The sequence below is a fragment of the Oncorhynchus nerka genome, linkage group LG24 (assembly GCF_034236695.1).
Source record: "Oncorhynchus nerka isolate Pitt River linkage group LG24, Oner_Uvic_2.0, whole genome shotgun sequence".
NCBI lineage: Eukaryota > Metazoa > Chordata > Actinopteri > Salmoniformes > Salmonidae > Oncorhynchus > Oncorhynchus nerka.
The window spans coordinates 65,263,373-65,284,507 of record NC_088419.1 but is presented as its reverse complement, the minus strand read 5'-3'; the positions used below and the strand labels follow the sequence as shown (position 1 = coordinate 65,284,507).

The 21,135-nt window shown below is 46.0% G+C and overlaps 1 protein-coding gene across 1 annotated transcript in view; it reads left to right on the top strand.

Moving 5' to 3' along the window:
• LOC115108739 (probable voltage-dependent R-type calcium channel subunit alpha-1E) overlaps window positions 1-21,135 on the top strand; it is a 164,141-nt gene that overhangs the window by 121,522 nt on the left and 21,484 nt on the right. Inside the window, exons 11-24 of the mRNA XM_065009058.1 lie at window positions 1,540-1,581; window positions 2,467-2,556; window positions 2,915-3,124; window positions 3,339-3,451; window positions 4,171-4,283; window positions 4,590-4,721; window positions 5,215-5,284; window positions 11,345-11,462; window positions 11,578-11,645; window positions 11,756-11,847; window positions 14,684-15,568; window positions 15,765-16,009; window positions 16,217-16,328; window positions 20,938-21,067. Of these exons, the coding sequence (XP_064865130.1) occupies window positions 1,540-1,581; window positions 2,467-2,556; window positions 2,915-3,124; window positions 3,339-3,451; window positions 4,171-4,283; window positions 4,590-4,721; window positions 5,215-5,284; window positions 11,345-11,462; window positions 11,578-11,645; window positions 11,756-11,847; window positions 14,684-15,568; window positions 15,765-16,009; window positions 16,217-16,328; window positions 20,938-21,067 (2,420 nt within the window). The remainder of the gene's footprint in view (window positions 1-1,539; window positions 1,582-2,466; window positions 2,557-2,914; window positions 3,125-3,338; window positions 3,452-4,170; window positions 4,284-4,589; window positions 4,722-5,214; window positions 5,285-11,344; window positions 11,463-11,577; window positions 11,646-11,755; window positions 11,848-14,683; window positions 15,569-15,764; window positions 16,010-16,216; window positions 16,329-20,937; window positions 21,068-21,135) is intronic.

Below are 21,135 nucleotides of genomic sequence, written 5' to 3'. Positions count from 1 at the left end.
ATATTATGGTAAGAACAGCTTAAATAAGCAAAGAGAAACAACAGTCCATCATTATTTTAAGACATGAAGGTCAGTCAATCTGGAAAATGTCAAGAATTTTGAAAGTTTCTTCAAGTGCAGTCACAAGAACCATCAAGTGCTATGATGAAACTGGCTCTCATGAGGACCGCCACAGGAAAGGAAGACCCAGAGTTACATCTGCTGCAGAGGATACGTTCATTAGAATTACCAGCCTCAGAAATTGCAGCCCAAATAAATGCTTCACAGAGTTCAAGGAAAGACACATCTCAACATCAACTGTTCAGAGGAGACTGCGTGAATCAGGCCTTCATGGTCAAATTGCTGCAAGGAAACCACTACTAAAGGAAACCGATAAGAGGAAGATAATTGCTTGGGCCAAGAAACATGAGCAATGGACATTAGACCGATGGAAATCTGTCCTTTAGTCTGATGAGTCAAATTTTGCGATTTTTGGTTCTTTGTGAAGCGAAGAGTTGATGAACGGATGATCTCCCCATGTGTGGTTCCCAACGTGAAGCATGGAGGAGGAAGTGTGATGGTGCGGGGGTGATTTGCTGGTGACACTGTCTGTGATTTGTCTATAATTCAAGGCACACTTAACCAGCATGGCTACCACAGAATTCTTCAGTGATATACCATCCCATCTGGTTTGCACTTAGTGGGACAATCATTTGTTTTTCAACAGGACAATGACCTAACACACCTTCAGGCAGTGTAAGGGCTATTTTACCGAGAAGGAGAGTGATGGAGTGCTGCATCAGATGACCTGGCCTCCACAATCACCCAACCTCAACTCAGTTGAGATGGTTTGGGATTAGTTGGACCGCAGAGTGAAGGAAAAGCAACCAACAAGTGCTCAGCTTATGTGGGAACTCCTTCACGACTGTTGGAAAAGCACGACTGTTGGAAAAGTATTCCAGGTGAAGCCGGTTGAGAGAATGCCAAGAGTTTGCACAATTCTTGAAGATTATAAATACATTGTATAATAATATTGAAGACATCAAAACTATGCAAAGCTGCATCAAGACAAAGGGTAGCTACTTTGAAGAATCTGAAATATAAAATATCTTTTGATTTGTTTAACACTTTTTTGGTTACTACATGATTCCATATGCGTTATTTCATCGTTTTGATGTCTTCACTATTATTCTGCAATGTAGGAAATAGTACAAATAAATAAAAACCATTGAATGAGTAGGTGTGTCCAAACTTTTGACTGGTACTGTATATCTTTTCCAAAGACATATTTAGAAGCAAATCTTCACAAGAATAGCTATGCCTAAAATACCATTGTTGTTGCTTCTGATGTGGTGCACTTCAAAAACAACTTTGGTTAGGATTATTGAGGACCATGCATGCTGTACCCCAAAAATAATCATCTCTGCTACCTCAATATCAATATGGACTTTTAAACCTACAAGACAAACCCTTGCACAAAGCTATGCCTCTATCAAGTGAAGCATGATTCCCCCCAACAAACAAACAAACAAATAGTGTTTATTAAATGTTGATTGACAGCTCCCAAGAGGCTGTCTGAATGGAATACAGGCGGTAACCATGGTGAGGAACAACTTCTATTCTACACTTACTTGCCACCTTTTGTTCCTTTTCAACAACTCAGTCTGACATGAACATTTAAATAAAGCCAGCTATTGTTCCACAAACCACACTTACAAATAAACCACGAGCCATTCTGAACTTCAAACATTTAATTTGGCACAAGCGAACCAAAAGTAGCCGTAAAAAGTTCCAGCTGTTCCAGTGGAAACAAATTCAGAAGATGTAATAGCTTTGAGAGAGTGCGCCAGTGTTGCCATAGCAACTCAAATTAAATGTCTGGATGTCAGCCAGTGTGTGCCTCGTGCAAACACTATTGGTTCACTGGCTTATTAAAAGGGAGAAAGTCTAGGTAAATATGAATAAATAAATGAGATGCTAACCAAAAGGTGGTGGGGGTGTACGAGGGTTGGCTGGAGGAAGAGTTCAACTTACCCTGATAATTAATGTTTATTTCCGCATCAGGCACATATAAAATTATATGTGTGCATCAATACAGCTCTTTAGAATGCTTGTGGTATGATATTGTCTCAAACTTAATGTGAGTGTGGGTTATAGCCCAGATAATAGAACCGACAACAACAACGATTAGTTGAAGTTAAGTTGGGTTCATCATACAGTAATAACAATAGATGCATATTTTAATAACACCATGTTGCTGTAATCTGTTGCACATGTCTACTAAATGCATATGTTTGTACTCCTGTTTTACAATACCCAAAGCACCAAACACAGTGGCATGTAAATGCATTTATTATTTTCACCATTCTCTTCTTGTTAGTAATGCCCTCATGATCTTGTGTGTCTCATGACATGTTTGGAGTGTCAGAAACGTTGTGTTTTGTGTGGGCTTTCTGCGGGGTGACAATGTGAAACCTTTGGCTGCAGTGCTGAAGAGGACCACCATCAAGAGGAGAGGGGTGGATGCCGTCCATCGGGGCCCAGAGGAGGAGCAGTACGGTGACATCTCTTCTGTGGGTGAGTGTGTGTGTGAAGCCACTGAAAAAAGCAGTATGTTGTAGCTAACATCCCAAATGGTTGAATGATCTGCCATCAGGCAACAGGCACCCCCTCCGTATTAGACTCTGTAATTACAGAGGAGATTGTCATTGTCGTATTGGGAATAAGACTGGAAATGGCAGCTCATCAGTTCCAGCCATCATTACATGTTACAGTCAGTGGCAAAGCTAAATGGACGAGAAGGCCTTTGGCTCTTTGTTTTCCTGTTGGAGAAATTGTATCTATTGTGAAACAATAGAAAATAAAATATACTGTCTATTTGTGATTGCACTAATAGGGATTTTAGTAATGATCTTAAATGGGCTGTCCCCTCCAGGCATCCCGATGACCAGAGCCAGCATCAGGAGTGCTAAGAGAGGACCCACGGCTTATTTCAAGCGGAAGGAGCGTCTGCTGCGTATCTCTATCCGCCGCATGGTGAAGACACACACCTTCTACTGGACCGTACTGGGCCTGGTGGCCCTCAACACACTCTGTGTGGCCATCGTCCATCACAACCAGCCCCACTGGCTGTCTGTGTTCCTCTGTAAGTCACACACACACACACACATTTACATTTACATTTAAGTCATTTAGCAGACGCTCTTATCCAGAGCGACTTACAACACACACACACACACGCAGGTACATACCATCATCTCCATCCAAAATAAATCAAGTCGAGTGACATTCATCTTTGAGATGATTGTTTTCTGCTGTGTTTATGAGTGTTGTTGTTGCTGTTGTTGTCTGCATTTCAGACTATGCAGAGTTTCTCTTCCTGGGTCTGTTTCTCACTGAGATGTGTTTAAAGATGTACAGCCTGGGACCCAGACTCTACTTCCACTCCGCCTTCAACCGCTTCGACTGCGGCGTGAGTCCCTTTATTTTTCTGCCTCATCTCTAACCAACATGGAGACACCATGCCAGATGGAAAGACAGGGACATACTATAGATTATAACATTTCCCCCAGTACGAGGGAGTGAGAGGAAATGCTTTACTTAAAACATTGGACAGTGACTTAAAGGGGCAATCCGCAGTTGTTGCTTCCATTTTAAGACTTATAAATTCATTATATATACTCATTGATTCTTGAAGAATATAAATGCAACATGAGCTTAGTTCAACTGTTGTACCCCATCAGAACCGAATATATAAACTTTTCTTACTCCGTTTGTAAACATTGTACATATAAACAAACACTGTATATCCTCAAAATGTGCTTAAAACAAGAATTGTGACATCTTGGATGGTCAGTCCTTGCATCAGTCGCTCTGTCTTTGAATGAGTGGCTACATTTCTCCAGACCCATCCCTCAGAATTTTTGCCAAAACCGATGTGGGGTGTCTGCTTTGTTAATTTTTCAACAACAAATTGCACCTGTAAAGACTTTTTAATGAAAGTGACACTGATGGGTGTAACTTAGTTAATGAAGTGCAGTAAATGTCCCTGTTCTGTTTCTGTCACCTCTGCACTCAGCTGTGAACGGACAGCCTTCATCTTTGTCTCTCTGTATACTTACTGTATGCTAAAGGCTGCTGTTGGTGTGCTGGTACATCTGGTGACTATGTTGTTTATGGCTCTGTTGACAGGTGATAGTGGGCAGCATCTTTGAGGTGATGTGGGGGTTCTTCAGGCCTGACATGTCCTTCGGCATCAGTGTGCTGCGCGCTCTCCGTCTGCTGAGGATATTCAAGATCACCAAGTTAGTCCAAGGCCTCCTCATTGGTTTCTAACATTCTTCCTGCAGTATGCAATGAGGCAATGCACTGGCACCTAGCTATCAATGTCCTAGATTATGAAGATGCTGGGTGTCACGTCTGTGTGATATTTGTAGCCTCCTGCTAGGGATAGGATATGCAGATACGTATGTTCATATCCAGGCTGGCTACAAATAATTGAAAACACTCACAATAGCAACATTTAGACACTGTTAATTAAGCAATTTGTCTCTTATTTCGACGGAATTCAAATGCACCCAATCCCGCCCCCGGTTGGTTGTGATTGACAGGTACTGGGCGTCGCTGAGGAACCTGGTGGTATCTCTGATGAATTCTATGAAGTCCATCATCAGCCTCATCTTCCTCCTCTTCCTCTTCATCCTGGTCTTTGCTCTGCTGGGCATGCAGCTATTCGGTGGCAGGTACTGTACCATAGACACAAGGACGAACTGCTACTGCCCGTCTGTCAGATCTCATCACAAACTATGATGGACACTGGCAGTCAATGTAATCAAAGTGGATGTAGTACAACTGATTGTTTGATTTGTGTCACCATGACCTTCTCCTTGTGACATTTGATATCACAGAGGACATTTTCATCCCCTGTGTAAAAACACCCTGACAGGGCTCAGTCTTTCCCAAGAAGATTCTGTCACACATCAAGTCTTAGCTGTTGTGCCGCTATGTTCCCACGGATAAAGGACAATTTCTGTGAAACTGTCACTTCAATTAATGCAGTGCATGCCGGAGACGTATGTTGCCTGGTCACTGGAGAACAGAAAAGAAAACAGACTTTGGGGAAAAAGTACCCCCTCTATTACCGAGAAAGGGAAAATGTTTTCTCTCTCTGGGAAAAAAATATTTTAAAATCCTGGCTCAACTCGATGTCCTCTCTGTCCTCATCCTTCTATGCAGGTTCATCTTTGAAGACTACACTCCTACAAACTTTGACACATTTCCTGCTGCCATCATGACTGTCTTTCAGGTCTGGCTCAATTAAATTGTTTTGATTGAGTAAAGTTTTGTGTTTTTGATTAAGGTAACAAAGCTTTGCATGTGGAAATCTTAGAGTCCATATAAATATTTGGATTGTCATGAATTTACAGATGATCTACTCTGTAGCTTGTGAGAGAATCCTGTGATACAGTATGTGGTATTTCCAGTCGCTAGTGAAATTCTACACACCCCTTGCACAATCTTAACATTTTGCTGTCCTAAAATGTAAAAAATGTACATGTATTGATTGTGTGTCTTCACACCCCAGAGTTAAAACTTGGCGGAAGCACCTTTGGCAGCCATTACAGCTATGAATCATTTTTAATAAGATTCTACCAACCTTGCACAACTCTACCAACCTTGCACAAGATGGCGCCCAAGAACATAGCTGAAGTTTTACATTCTCCCAAACAATTGTGCAATTTTGTTCTTTTTTTTGCATTTTGTGTAACTTCTTTTTTCACTTATTGTGTACATAATGTTACTGCTACCGTCTCTTATGGCCGAGAATAACTTCTGGACATCAGAAAAGCGATTGCTCACCGGACTGGAAGAAACCTTTTCCTTTAACGAGTACTTCGAGAAGGATATCCTGCTTTCACTGGAATAGGCCCAGATCCACGCCTTTTGCGTAAAGAAAAGACGCTGGAAAAGGGGACACAGATCGGGGAACCTTCTGCGAAGCCGGAGACGAGCGAGTAAACTCCCAATGCTTTCCATTCTCCTTGCTAACGTGCAATCGTTAGAAAGTAAAATTGATGACCTACTATTAAGATTATCCTACCAACGGGACATTAAAAACTGTAACATCTTATGTTTCACCGAGACGTAGCTGAAAGAAGAAACGGCCAATATAGAGCTGGTGAGATTTTCCATGCACCGGCAGAACAGAGACCCTACCTCGAGGAAGACGAGGGGTGGGGGTGGGGGTGTGTGTCTTTTTGTCAGTAACGGCTGGTGCGTGATGTCTAATATTAAAGAAGTCTCGAGGTATTGCTAGCCTGAGGTAGAGTACCTTATGATAAGCTGTCGACCACACTATCTACCAAGAGAGTTCTCATATCTATTATTCATAGCCGTCTATTTACCACCACAAAGCGAAGCTGGCACTAAGACCGCTCTTAGCCAAATCTATAAGGCCATAAGCATAGAAGAGCGGTGCTCCTTGTGGCCGGGGACTTTAATGCAGGCAAACTTAAATCAGTTTTACCACATTTTTACCAGCATGTCATATGTGCAACCAGTGGGGGAAAAAATCCTAGACCACCTTTACTCCACACACAGAGATGCATACAAAGCTCTCCCCCGCCCTCCATTTGGCAAATCTGACCACAATTCTATCCTCCTGATTCCTGCTTACAAGCAAAAACTAAAGCAGGATGTACCAGTGACTCGCTCAATACGGAAGTGGTCAGATGTCGCGGATGCTACACTAAAGGACTGTTTTGCTAGCACCGACTAGCATATGTTCCGGGATTCATCCAATGGCATTGAGGAATACACCACCTCAGTCATCGGCTTCATCAATAAGTGCATCGATGACGTCGTCCCCACAGTGACTGTACGTACACTCCCAACCAGAAGCCATGGACTACAGGTAACATCCGCATCGAGCTAAAGGCTTAGCTGCCGCTTTCAAGGAGCGGGAGATTAATCTGGACGCTAATAAGAAATGCCGCTATTCCCTCAGACAAACCATCAAACAAGCAAAGCGTCAATATAGGATTAATATTGAATCCAACTACACCGGCTCTGATGCTCGTCGGATGTGGCAGGGCTTGAAAACTATTACGGACTACAAAGGGAAACCCAGACGCAAGCTGCCCAATGAATGGATGACTGTGTGATAACGCTCTCGGCAGCCAATATAAACAAAACCTTTAAACAGGTCAACATTCACAAAGCCGCTGGGCCAGACGGATTACCACGACTTGTACTCAAATCATGCGCAGATCAACTGTCAAGTGTCTTCACTGACATTTTCAACCTCTCCCTGACCGAGTCTGTCATACCTACATGTTTCAAGCAGACCACCATAGTCCCTGTGCCCAAGGAAGCGAAGGTAACCTGCCTAAATGACTACTTCCCCGTGGAACTCACGTCGATAACCATGAAGTGCTTTGAAAGGCTGGCTCACATCAACAGCATCCTCCAGGACACCCTAGACCCACTCCAATACGCATACCGCCACAGATGACGCAATCTCAATCGCACTCCACACCGCCCTTTCTCACCTGGACAAAAGGAACACCTATGTAAGAATACTGTTCATCAACTACAGCTCAGCGTTCAACACCATAGTGACCATGAAGCGCATCACTAAGCTAAGGACTCTCGGACTTAACACCTCCCTCTGCACCTGGATCCTGTACTTCCTGATGGGCTGCCCCCAGGTGGTAAGAGTAGGCAACAACACGTCTGCCACGCTGATCCTTAACACTGGGGCCCCTCAGGGGTGTGTATTTAGTCCCCTCCTGTATTCCCTGTTCACCCACGACTGCGTGGCCAAACATGACTCCAAGTATGCTGACGACACAACAGTGGTAGGCCTGATCACCGACAATGATGAGACGGCCTATAGGGAGGAGGTCAGAGAACTGGCAGTGTGGTGCCAGGACAATAACCTCTGCCTCAATGTGAGCAAGACAAAGGAGATGATTGTGGACTACAGGAAAAAGGCAGTCCGGACAGGCCCCCATAAACATCGACGGGGCTGTAGTGGAGCGGGTCGAGAGTTTCAAGTTCCTTGGTGTCCAGATCACCAACGAACTATCATGGTCCGAACATACCAAGACAGTCGTGAAGAAGGCACGACAAACAGGGCAACAGGGGCAACAGAAGTTGAACAGCAGAGGGGCTAATGACTTTGCAGATGGGAAATGGGCCGATAAACCGTGTGGACAGCCATACCTTCTGCCCTAGCCGATACCGGGGAGCCAGGGTCCAGTGGCCAGGGTCCAATCTACTTGTCGTCGATACCTGGAGGTGGTCTTGAGGAGGACCAACCGGGCTCTCCTCCAGGTATGATGACAGCGGTGGACAAACATCTGGGCAGAATTTATGCCGACCTCTACTTCCTGCTCAGTGAAGAGCGGGGGCTGATACCCCAGGGAAGATTCAAAAGGTGATAGGCCAGTGGCAGAGCAGGGAAGGGTGTTGCGGGCGTATTCGACCCACACAAGCTGCTGGCTCCAGGTGATGGGGTTGGTGGAGACCAGGCAGCACAGAGTAGTCTCTAGTTCCTGGTTGGCTCGCTCCGACTGGCTGTTGGACGGGGGTGGAACCCAGAGGACAGGCTGGCCGATGACCCAATGAGGGTGCAGAATGCCTTCCAGAACTGGGACAAGAACTGAGGACCCCGGTCAGAGACCATGTCTACTGGTAGACAATAGGTCCGGAAGACATGCTGCGCCATGAGCTGGGTAATCTCTTTGGCAGAGGGTAGTTGGTGGAGAGGAAGGAAGTGGGTGGATTTGGAAACCGATGCACCATGGTCAGGACGGTGGTATTGCCATCAGATGGGTGAAGACCATGACAAAGTCCAGGGAGATGTGAGACCAGGGACGGTGAGGAACAGGCAGAGGTTGGAGGAGACCAGCTGGAGCTTGCAGAGGAGTCTTGTTCTATGCAGACACATCAGGGACCATGGTAGGCCACCAAAAGCGTTGTCGCACAAAAGCCAGGGTCCAACGGGAGCCCAGGTGGCAGGCAAGCCTGGAGGAGTGGGCCCACTCCAGGACGGCGTCAGGAACGAACATCCAGTTATCAGCGCATCCGGCTTGACATTCTTGGATCCCGGCCGGTAAGAGAGGGAGAAGTTGAACCATGTGAACAGCAGGGCCCATCTAGCCTGGCTGGAATTGAGGCGCTTGGCGGTGCGGAGATACTCCAGGTTCTTGTGGTCGGCCCACGCGATGAACGGCCGTCCCTCACCCTCCAACCGGTGCCTCCATTCCTCCAACGCCATCTTCACCGCGAGAAGCTCACGATTCCCCACATCGCAGTTTTCTCCATGGCGTTGAGGCAATGGGAAAAGAAGGTGCAGGGATGTAGCTTGAGGTCCAGGGCAGAACGCTGGGACATGATATCCCCCACACCGACATCCGAAGCATTGGCCTCTACCAAGAACTGACGGAATGGGTCAGGATGAACCAAGATGGGAGCTGTGGTGAAGTGATGTTTGAGGTTCCGGAACGCCCGGTCAGCAGCTGGAGACCACATGAACAGAACCTTGGGCGAGGTGAGTGCTGACAGGGGAGTAGTAGACTGGGGCCAATCCACCACCGCTCTCACCTTCCCGGGATCCATTTGTACATTCCCTGCAGCAATGATGTAACCCAGAAAAAGGAGGATGGAACTCGCACTTCTCTGCTTTTACAAACAGCTGGTTCTCCAGGAGGCGTTGGAAAACCTGTCGGACATGGACCACAGGTTCTTGGGTGGAGCGGGAGAACATCGTTAACTAGAGTCTGGAACACAGCAGGGGCGTTGGTAAGGCCAAATGGCATGACCAGAAACTCGTAGTGACCGCTGGCCATGTTGAAGGCGGTCTTCCACTAGTCCCCTTCCCGTATCTGCACCAGATCTGTCCCCCTGGAGCGACTCGAAGGCCAAGGAGATGAGGGGTAGCGGATATTCACCGTTATGTCGTTGTGACCCTGGTAGTCGATGCACGGGCACAGGGTCTTGTCCTTCTTCTCCACAAAGAAGAACCCTTCGCCAGCGGGAGAGGAAGAAGGATGGATGAATCCTGCAGCGAGGGAGTCCCCAATGTAGGTCTCCATCGCCTTGGTCTCTGGTCCTGACAGAGAGTACAGTCATCCCCGGGGCAGAGTAGTGCTAGAGTCCTGCGGGAGTCCTGCCGAAGCTGGAGTAGCTTTCGGGCCGCCTCTCTCCCGGAGAATGGGTCGGTCTGAGGGTAAAGAGGGAGGGCTGAAGCTCGAAGATGAGGGCACACTGAGCTAGAAACGCCCGACAGGTGCCCGAATAGGCTCCCGGGAAGGCGGAGTGACCGGTGAGGCGACGCTGCTAACAGCTGAGTTACTGAGGGGCTGTGAGGTTACAGTCATAGTAGGCTGCCTCTCAGCCAACCCGCGGAATTGCTCCAGCAAGATGTCCAACGCCAAGTCATGACGTTCGGCCAAGGTGTGGACCCCCTCCATAAGGCCACGAAGCAATTCCTTGTGCCTATCAATGGTGGCTCCTTGGGAGAAGATGGCGTGGCGCAGCTGGTCCGAGTCTGCTGGTTCAGTCATGGCCAGTTCGTACTATCATGTTTCAGGTAAGACCTAGATGCAGACAACGTCGAAGTAACAACAGTTTATTAATCCAACAGGGGCAGGCAAAAGGCAGGGAAAAGGTACAAGATGGCAGGCAGGCTCAGGGTCAGGACAGGCATGCTCAGGGTCATGGCAGGCAGAATGGTCAACAGCGGGGAAACTACGAAACAGGAACAATCGAGAGACAGGAGCAGAGTGAAAACTGCTGGTAGGCTTGACAAAACAATACAAACTGGCAACAGAAAAACCGAGAACACAGGTATAAATACACAAGGGATAATGGGGAAGATGGGCGACACCTGGAGTAGGGTGGAGACAATCACAAAGACAGGTGAATCAGATCAGGGTGTGACAGTATTGTGTGTAGATTGATGAGGAAAAATATGAATTTAATCAATTTTAGAATAAGTCTGTAACATAACAAAATGTGGAAAAAGTCAAGAGTTCTGACTACTTTCCGAATGCACTGTATGTTCCCCTAAGAGGTTAGTAGAATCTTATTCAAAATGATTAACAACTGTAATGGCTGCCAAAGGTGCTTCTACCAAGTATTAACTCTGGGGTGCCAAGACATGCGCAATCAAGACATCTTAGCTTTTTTGTTTATTTTTAATTTGGCAAATGTTTTGTAACCTTCTTTCACTTTGAAAATGTGGAGTAGGTTGTGTAGATCTGTATGAAAAAACCCAAATGTAATCTGTTTTTAAGGCAGAAAACTCTGAAGACTGTGCAAGGGGTGTGTAGACTTTCACTAGGCACTGTATATCTAGATCCTGACAGGAGAAGACTGGAATGAGGTGATGTACAATGGGATCCGCTCCCAGGGAGGAGTGAAGTCAGGAATGTGGTCCTCCATATACTTCATTGTGCTCACACTCTTTGGTAACTGTATCCTTTCTCAGCTAGCAAATCACTTTTCACACTGTCAGTATGATTAGATTACATGTCTGATGTGTGGATTTTGTAGATCAGACATGTAGGTCCTTGACATGAGTGTGACCAGACACACTGCTGAATGTCTTCTTGGCCATTGCTGTGGACAATCTGGCTAATGCCCAGGAACTAACCAAGGTAAAAAATCTCCTTTCAACAATTCACTAGTCTTCCCATAATTGAAGATGATACCCGCTCTCAACAGCATCTGTGATTATTTATTCTGTTCTATGCAATCTTATATCTAGGACGAAGAGGACGAAGAGGCTGCTTTCAATCAGAAACATGCTCTCCAAAAAGCCAAGGAAGTTGGGGCCATGTCTTCCCTGATGTCATCACAGTAAGTGGTGTGTGTACCCCTGCTGCCTGTTCCCCTTCCTCTCTGTCTCCCTCAGGACTCTAATAGACTGCTAACTAACCGTACTAACACTGTGTAATCCCACCAGAGGCTACTGCTGCAGCACAGACAACACTAAAGGAAGGGAGTGGTTGAGGCTGACAGAACGACAGATTTGTACATTGCCAGCTCAGGGATTCGAACTTTCAACCTTTCAGTTATTAGCCCAACACTCTAACCACTAGGCTACCCTGCCACCCCTAACCAGTGCACCTGGCACCTACTACCATACCCTGTTTAAAGGCCCTTAAATATTTAGTCTTGCCCATTCATCTTCTGAATAGCACACATACACAATCCGTCTCAATTGTCTCGAGGCTTAAAAATCCTTCTTTAACCTGTCTCCTCCCCTTCATCTACACTGATTGAAATGGATATAACAGGTGACATCAATAAGGGATCACAGCTTTTACCTGGATTCACCTGGTCAGACTATGTAATGGATGAGCAGGTGTTCCTAGTGTAGTTTGTGTTACTGGTAAATTATAGTTTATTTAGTCAGTTTGATCGAGGCACAGGCTACTGTAATTGGAGCCTTATAATGGAGCCCCAGACAGTCGTAGTGCCCTTCATAATGATGTTTATATTGCTGAAAATATGTACTGGAAACAACTGAACTGAACAACTAAAGAGGTATTGATATGCCCTTCATGATAAGGTCTATAGGTCTGCTTTAGCTTGTACCTATATAATTTGCTCTAAATTCAACAGTGTGTCACCATGGCTACCGGCAGTCTTCCCAGGATCTGCAGGGATGAGCCTATACCGTTGTCATAGAAACAGCATTACTGGCATCCAAATTAATATATCATTCCCATTAGAGAAATATATTGCAGTACTTAGTTACCCTTACTTTCACAATACTGATTTTTTGTAATCATTATGTTTTTGGAATAAGTAGAAGAATTACCAAGTGTCAGGAAGTGATCTAGACATGCCATGTTGGGTTATAAGAGACAAGAGTCATAAAGTAATGTTATTTCATCAAAGCCCACGGTATTGATTTCCTATATGAATGGTCTGACACCCAGTCTGCCTGGTGGAAGTGCATGTACTTGGGCATGGTGCAACATAGAGAGATGGTACGCATGTTGAAAATGAACAGCATATTGCATGGTCATTCAAACCACATGCACGGAAAAATAATTAAAAAATGTTTCATAATGAAACATTTTGGTCTCATGCTGTGCAGCATTAGTTCTCCTTGGCAATACGTTAGTACAGCAGAAGTAAAGATTAGCAGAGCTGTGGTGATACAAATATAAACAGTTCTATGAATTGCTTATGCGGAAAGATCAAACTGCAGGATTTTTGCCTCAGTATCTTGAAGTTGTTGGTTTTTCATCTAGGTTCACCCAGGTTGAGGCATAGATATACGTGCAGGGTTTTGCAGTGTACCTTATGACATATTCAGGGTCAGGCACTTGTCGAATCACATTGATGAGATTTGAATACCATAGGGTTTTCCAGCATCTGTGTTTGGAGAAAACTTTGAACTTTGGTAGCATTGCATCATGTCAGTGATGTTTGGGGTGAAATGCTGTAACTGTCTTCCTTCCGGGGGCTCTTGCACAACTGACCTTCAGAGCATGATGATGATGATGATGTTGACTAAGTGAAAAAGGTTGAAGCATGTCTGAGACTCCTGATAATGTAGAGAGCGGTGGGTGCATGTCTCTCTCTGACCAGCATGACCAATGAGAATGTTACCCTGGCACAACATTGGAGAGGAGCGCTGCACACATAATGCAAACTGATATGGTTGCTTTGCCTAAACGATCTCCGTCTCTGTTCTGTTTGTGCCAATGAAGGCCATTTCTGTGTTTTATTCCTGTGCCATACTGTATCTCTGAATGTCTTAAACATTTCAAACTTCCTGAATATTTTATATGTTGCACCTGTTGATGTTAATGTTGTTCTGATCTAATACTGCTGCCATCCTGTTTGTCATGTGGCGCTTTGCCTGGCTAGAGACACAATACAAAACATTTAGGCAATATTCATTTGGTTGAATCATTTAAGAGGATTTTCCTACTTGGTAATACAGAAAATAATGATTTCGGCTATACAGAAATACAATGCAGTAGACTATAGTCTAATAGTGATCCATTGAAATTGGTCATGTGTTTTGAACTGTGTCTCAGGGCCTGTTTTGTCTCTGCTCACAAAAGCACTAATGTCTTGTTTTCAACCAATCGCTTATTGATAACACGGACCACACAAGAGTACAAGTACGAGTAAGTATTAACACTGTCTGTTCATTTCAATTTCAAAACAAACTGCCTGATTTTCTTAACTGGGTAAATCTTCTGTTCTCATTTTATTACATTCCTCGTTTTACTTCCAGAATCTTACAGTACTTGGAGCTGCATTTAATATCAGTTCCACTGGTTTCTACATCTCGCACTTTCATTATAGTTATTACATTTTGCTTAATTTATTACATAACATCTTCATTGATCCAGTGAATTGTTTTTCATCAATGCTTAATTAAAATTCTGGATCTTGTTTTACCAAGCTTTGAAAATCAGACTAGATTGCCTTTTCTTGAATGTGTTCCAACTGCTCACTGATTTTGTACAAATGTTGTATTTATAAATGTATATTTCACAAACATTTGTACACAAGCAAGTAAAATAAATTTAAAAACATTTTGGAATGGGTTTAAAATAAAAAAGTAGAGCTTACAACATTCAGTGTATATCACTGTTTTAGACAAGTACTGTGTTGCTATCTCCCTTACTGCTCATCCTGACAGTGTTGTTGTCCTCTCTCCCAGCAGGAGGAGGAGACCTTACCTGTACAGGAAAAGAGCGATACACAGGAGCCGGCCTGCCTACTCTCTGGAGGAGGCTGAGAGCCTCGCCGAGGGGCCCCCCTGCCCGCCATTGAATTCCTCTAACTCTTTCATGTCCAGGGGAGAGAGGAGAAGACGGATGACCATGTCTGTGTGGGAGCAGAGAACCAGCCAACTGCGCAGGCACCGGCAGATGTCCAGCCGAGAGATCCTCTTCAGCAGCCCCAGTGAGGAGCAGGAAGCGCCCCCTGGATGCCCCCACAACCTCAAAGCCACAGGCACACCCACAGGCAGCCTGAAGCTGGCTGACCCCACGGCTGACCCTACGGCCTCCACAGCTCAGCCCCCCAAGCCCATGGACCAAACTCTAGAGGAGCCACCCCTGTCCATGGGGGTCCTTGAGGCCCCCTTGTCCGTCCCTTTAGCAGAGCCACCCATACCCATCGACAGTCCCCTGCCTGACCCCCCCACGTCCACAGTTGTGTCCATTCCGGAGCCCACTGAATCTGAGCCATGCCCAGAAGGCCAGCTTGATGACACCGACCACTGCCACCCAGGTCTCAATGGCCGCAGGAGCCCCAGGTTAAATGGGGAGAGAAGGCAGAGAGCAGTGCGTAAGTTCCGCCCTCCTGCTGGTGACACCCTGACCCCTGACATGGCAGGGATGAGGCTCAGGAGGCCAAGGGGCACAGGGCACCAGGAAGCCCAGGTTGGGGCTAGAGGCCTGGACTCACCCCAGGGGGAAGGGAGCAGTCGCTCTGTCAGCAAGGAGAGAAAGACCCCAGAGGAACGACAGGACAAGGAGAGGAGAGCCTGTAACACGGCAGAGACCAGCCAGCCTTCTGAGACCAGAGAAGCTGAACACAGGTGAGGAGAAACTGACACTGATGTACAGCTAGTTCTATTAGTTCAATAAATAGTAGACTGTTTGTATAGTATTCTGTAGACAGTTTTCTGCTATGTTCAATGTATCAGACTTCAGGGTGCCCAAAATGCAACAAATCCCCAGTGAATCCAGACTCCAAGCCAAGATGTTGTCCCTTGTCCCTCTGCTCCTCCACAGACAGGGTGACCCTAACCAGGCTGGGGGTCCTGAGCTGCAGAACAGGGAGGAGGGTCCACAGTCAGAACCACCCCCCATTCAGCCATTTCAGGCTGCAGTACCGGAGCTCCCAGAGGGCCAGACAAGAGACAGTGATACTGGTAACAACGCCACCACTCTGATCCAGGATAAGTCCCCTCTGAGCTCCAGTATCTACATAGAGGTGACCAATGTTCAGTCTTCACTAGAGCTCACCCCCATCACAGGTAACACCTTCAAGTGTGTCCTTATTCTATCACATATGTGCATTCAGTGTGCTCTACTCACATTAAAAATAGTTCAGCTGTGAGGTGTATGAAATGCCTTGGTGTATGAAAGCCTCCATCTCTTGGGGGTTGGAGATATCTCTGATATCACAGCATGGTACCACAATCAGAGCACAGCAGCACACCCACATTCTCTACCTCTTCCAGGTAACAGTAAAGACATGGAGGCGTCCAAGCCTGAGAAAGAAGAGGAGCAGTTAACCAGCCCAGCCAATATTGTCACGCCTGACAGCATGTTCATCTTCAAACCTGGCAACCCGTAAGTCTCCCTCTGCTCCTCTCTGCTACTCCTATTACATTGTCCTAACACCATCAACCTAACACCATCATCCGAGTACCATCACCCTAACACCATCTACCTAACAACATCATCCTAACACCATCATCATAGTACCATCATCTCAACACCATCAACCTAACACCATCAACTTAAAACCATCAACCTAACACCATCAACCTAACATCAAATCAAAATCAAATCAAATGTATTTATATAGCCCTTCGTACATCAGCTGATATCTCAAAGTGCTGTACAGAAACCCAGCCTAAAACCCCAAACAGCAAACAATGCAGGTGTAAAAGCACCTAACATCAAATCAAATGTATTTTTAAGGCCTTCTTACATCAGCTGATATCTCAAAGTGCTGTACAGAAACCCAGCCTAAAACCCCAAACAGCAAGCAATGCAGGTGTAGATGAACGGTGGCTAGGAAAAACTCCCTAGAAAGGCCAGAACCTAGGAAGAAACCTAGATAGGAACCAGGCTATGAGGGGTGGCCAGTCCTCTTCTGGCTGTGCCGGGTGGAGATTATAACAGAACATGGCTAAGATGTTCAAGTGTTCATAGACGACCAACAGGGTCAAATAATAATAAGCACAGTGGTTGTCGAGGGTGCAACTGGTCAACACCTCAGGAGTAAATGTTAGTTGGCTTTTCATAGCCGATCACATTCAGAGTATCTCTACCGCTTCTGCTGTCTCTAGAGAGTTCTTCTGCTGTCTCTAGAGGGGCCAGGTGGACTGGGGACAGCAAGGAGTCATCAGGCCAGGTAGTCCTGAGGCATGGTCCTAGGGCTCAGGTCCTCCGAGAGAGAAAGAAAGAAAGAAAGAAAGAGAATTAGAGAGAGCATACTTAAATTCACACAGGACACCGGATAAGACAGGAGAAATACTCCATATATAACAGACTGACCCTAGCCCCCCGACACATAAACTACTGCAGCATAAATACTGGAGGCTGAGACAGGAGGGGTCAGGAGACACTGTGGCCCCATCCAACAATACCCCGGACAGGGCCAAACAGGCAGGATATAACCCCACCCACTTTGCCAAAGCACAGCCCCATACCACTAGAGGGATATCTTCAACCACCAACTTACCATCCTGAGACAAGGCCGAGTATAGCGCACAAAGATCTCCGCCACGGCACAACCCAAGGGGGGGCGCCAACCCAGACAGGAAGATCACGACAGTGACTCAACCCATGCAAGTGACGCACCCTTCCTATGGACAGCATGGAAGAACACCAGTAAAGCCAGTGACTCAGCCCCTGTAATAGGGTTAGAGGCAGAGAATCCCAGTGGAGAGAGGGGAACCGGCCAGGCAGAGACAGCAAGGGCGGTTCGTTGCTCCAGTGCCTTTCCGTTCACCTTCACACTCCTGGGCCAGACTACACTCAATCATAGGACCTACTGAAGAGACAAGGCCGAGTATAGCGCACAAAGATCTCCGCCACGGCACAACCCAGGGGGGGGCGCCAACCCAGACAGGAAGATCACGTCAGTGACTCAACCCACTCAAGTGACGCACCCTTCCTAGGGACGGCATGGAAGAACACCAGTAATCTAGTGACTCAACCCCTGTAATAGGGTTAGAGGCAGAGAATCCCAGTGGAGAGAGGGGAACCGGCAAGGCAGAGACAGCAAAGGCGGTTCGTTGCTCCAGTGCCTTTCCGTTCACCTTCACACTCCTGGGCCAGACTACACTCAATCATAGGACCTACTGAAGAGATGAGTCTTCAGTAAAGACTTAAAGGTTGAGACCGAGTCTGCGTCTCTCACATGGGTAGGCAGACCATTCCATAAAAATGGAGCTCTATAGGAGAAAGCCCTGCCTCCAGCTGTTTGCTTAGAAATTCTAGGCCTGTGTCTTGTGACCATAGCGTACCTGTAGGTATGTCCGGCAGGACCAAATCGGAAAGATATGTAGGAGTAAAACCTTGAAATCAGCCCTTTCCTTAACAGGAGGCCAGTGTAGAGAGGCTAGCACTGGAGTAATATGGTCAAATTTTGGGGTTCTAGTCAAGAATTTAGCAGCCGTGTTTAGCACTAACTGAAGTTTATTTAGTGCTATATCCAGATAGCCGGAAAGTAGAGCATTGCAGTAGTCTAACCTAGAAGTGACAAAAGCATGGACTAGCTTTTCAGCATCATTGTTGGACAGAAAGTTTCTGATTTCTGCAATGTTACGTAGATGGAAAAAAGCTGTCCTTGAAACAGTCTTGATATGTTCGTCAAAAGAGAGATCAGGATCCAGAGTAACACCGAGGTCCATCACAGTTTTATTTGAAACGACTGTACAACCATCAAGGTTAATTGTCAGATTTATCAGAAGATCTTTTTGTTTTGTCCGAGGGTAAGAGTAGAACATTTGCAGCCATCCACTTCCTTATGTCTGAAACACAGGCTTCCAGCGAGGGCAATTTTGGGGCTTCACCATGTTTCATCAAAATATACAGCCGTGTGTCATCTGCATAGCAGTGAAAGTTAACATTATGTTTCCGAATGACATCACCAAGAGGTAAAATATATAGTGAAAACGATAGTGGTCCCAAAAAGGAACCTTGAGGGACACCAAAATTTACAGTTGATTTGTCAGAGGACAAACCATCCACAGAGACAAACTGATATCTTTCCGAACAGATAATAACTAGAAGCATAAGCATTTCGTTACACTCGCATTAACATCTGCTAACCATGTGTATGTTACAAATAAAATTTGATTGGATTTTGATTGGAAGTGAGGGATCTAACATTAAGTAGCCCTATTTTGAGATATGAAGTATCAATAATGGCAGGAATGGAGGAGGTATTTATTCCAGTGAGATTGCTAAGGCAAACACCGCCATGTTTAGTTTTGCCCAACCTAGGTCGAGGCACAGCCACAGTCTCAATGGGGATAGGTGAGCTGACTACACTGACTGTGCTAATGGCAGACTCCACTAAGCTGGCAGGCTGGCTAACAGCCTGCTGCCTGGCCTGCACCCTATCTCATTGTGGAGCTAGGGGAGTTAGAGCCCTGTCTATGTTCGTAGATAAGATGAGAGCACCCCTCCACCTAGGATGGAGTCCGTCACTCCTCAACAGGCCAGGCTTGGTCCTGTTTGTGGGTGAGTCCCAGAAAGAGGGCCAATTATCTATAAATTCTATCTTTTGGGAGGGGCAGAAAACAGTTTTCAACCAGCGATTGAGTTGTGAGACTCTACTGTAGAGCTCATCACTCCCCCCAACTGGGAGGGGGCCAGAGACAATTACTCGATGCCGACCAATCTTTCTAGCTGATTTACACGCTGAAGCTATGTTGCGCTTGGTGACCTCTGACTGTTTCATCCTAACATCGTTGGTGCCGACGTGGATAACAATATCCCTATACTCTCTACACTCGCCAGTTTTAGCCAGCACTATCTTCAGATTAGCCTTAACATCGGTAGCCCTGCCCCCTGGTAAACAGTGTATGATCGCTGGATGATTCGTTTTAAGTCTAATACTGTGGGTAATGGAGTCGCCAAATGACTAGGGTTTTCAAATTGTCAGAGCTAATGGTGGGAGGCTTCAACGTCTCAGACCCCGTAACAGGAGGAGTAGAGACCAGAAAGGGCTTGGCCTCTGACTCGCAGCTTAATGAGGAGAACTGGTTGAAAGTTTCTGTCGGCTGAATGAGCGACACCGGCTGAGCATTCCTACATCATTTCCCTCCAGAAGCCGTGAGAAAGTTGTCCGGCTGCGGGGACCGTGCGAGTGGATTTATACTACTATCTGTACTTACTGGTGGCACAGACACTATTTCATCCTTTCCTACACTGAAATTACCCTTGCCTAACGATTGCGTCTGAAGCTGGGCTTGCAGCACGGCTATCCTCAACAAAAGGCAATCGTTCTCCTGTATATTATGAGTACAGCGACTGCAATTAGAAGGCCTCATGTTAATGTTACTACTTAGCTTCGGCTGGTGGAGGTCCTGACGAACCACGTCCAGATAAAGCTTCCGGAGTGAAAAAGTTTAATGAAAAAAAGTAGAGCGAAAAAGGGAAAAACTAAAAATATAAACGTTAATTAAAAAGTAAAAACCGTAAAGTTGTCAGGTAGCAAAGTAGGGTTAGCAGCAAAACGCACAGCAGCACGTAAACAAGTCTGTAAATTGTGACTGGAAATGACAAAAAAAGAGTGTCCATGACAGACAGCCATCATCCTCACACCATCAACCTAACAACATCATCCTAACACCATCATCCAAGTACCATAATCTCAACACCAACAACCTAACACCATCATCATAGTACCATCATCATAGTACCATCATCCTAACAACATCATCCTAGTACCATAATCCTAACACCATCACCCTAACACCATCTACTTAACAACATCATCCTAACACCATCATCCAAGTACCATCATCTCAACACCATCATTCTAGTACCAGTATCCAAGTACCACCATCCTAACATCATCATTCTAGTACCATCATCATAGTACCATCATTCTAGTACCATCATCTAACACCATTAACATTACACCATCATCATAGTACCATCATCCTAACACCATCATCATAGTACCATCAACCTGTGTCCTCTGTTCCTTCTCTAGGATCCGCCGGGCCTGTCACTATGTGGTGAACCTGCGTTACTTTGAGACATGCATCCTGCTGGTGATCGCTGCCAGCAGTATCGCCCTGGCTGCAGAGGACCCCGTGTCAGCCACCTCTAACTGGAACAAAGTGAGAGCCAGTCTGGTCACTGGGCTATACATGGACTCAACAGATGGCTGTTTTCCTCGCTGACCTTG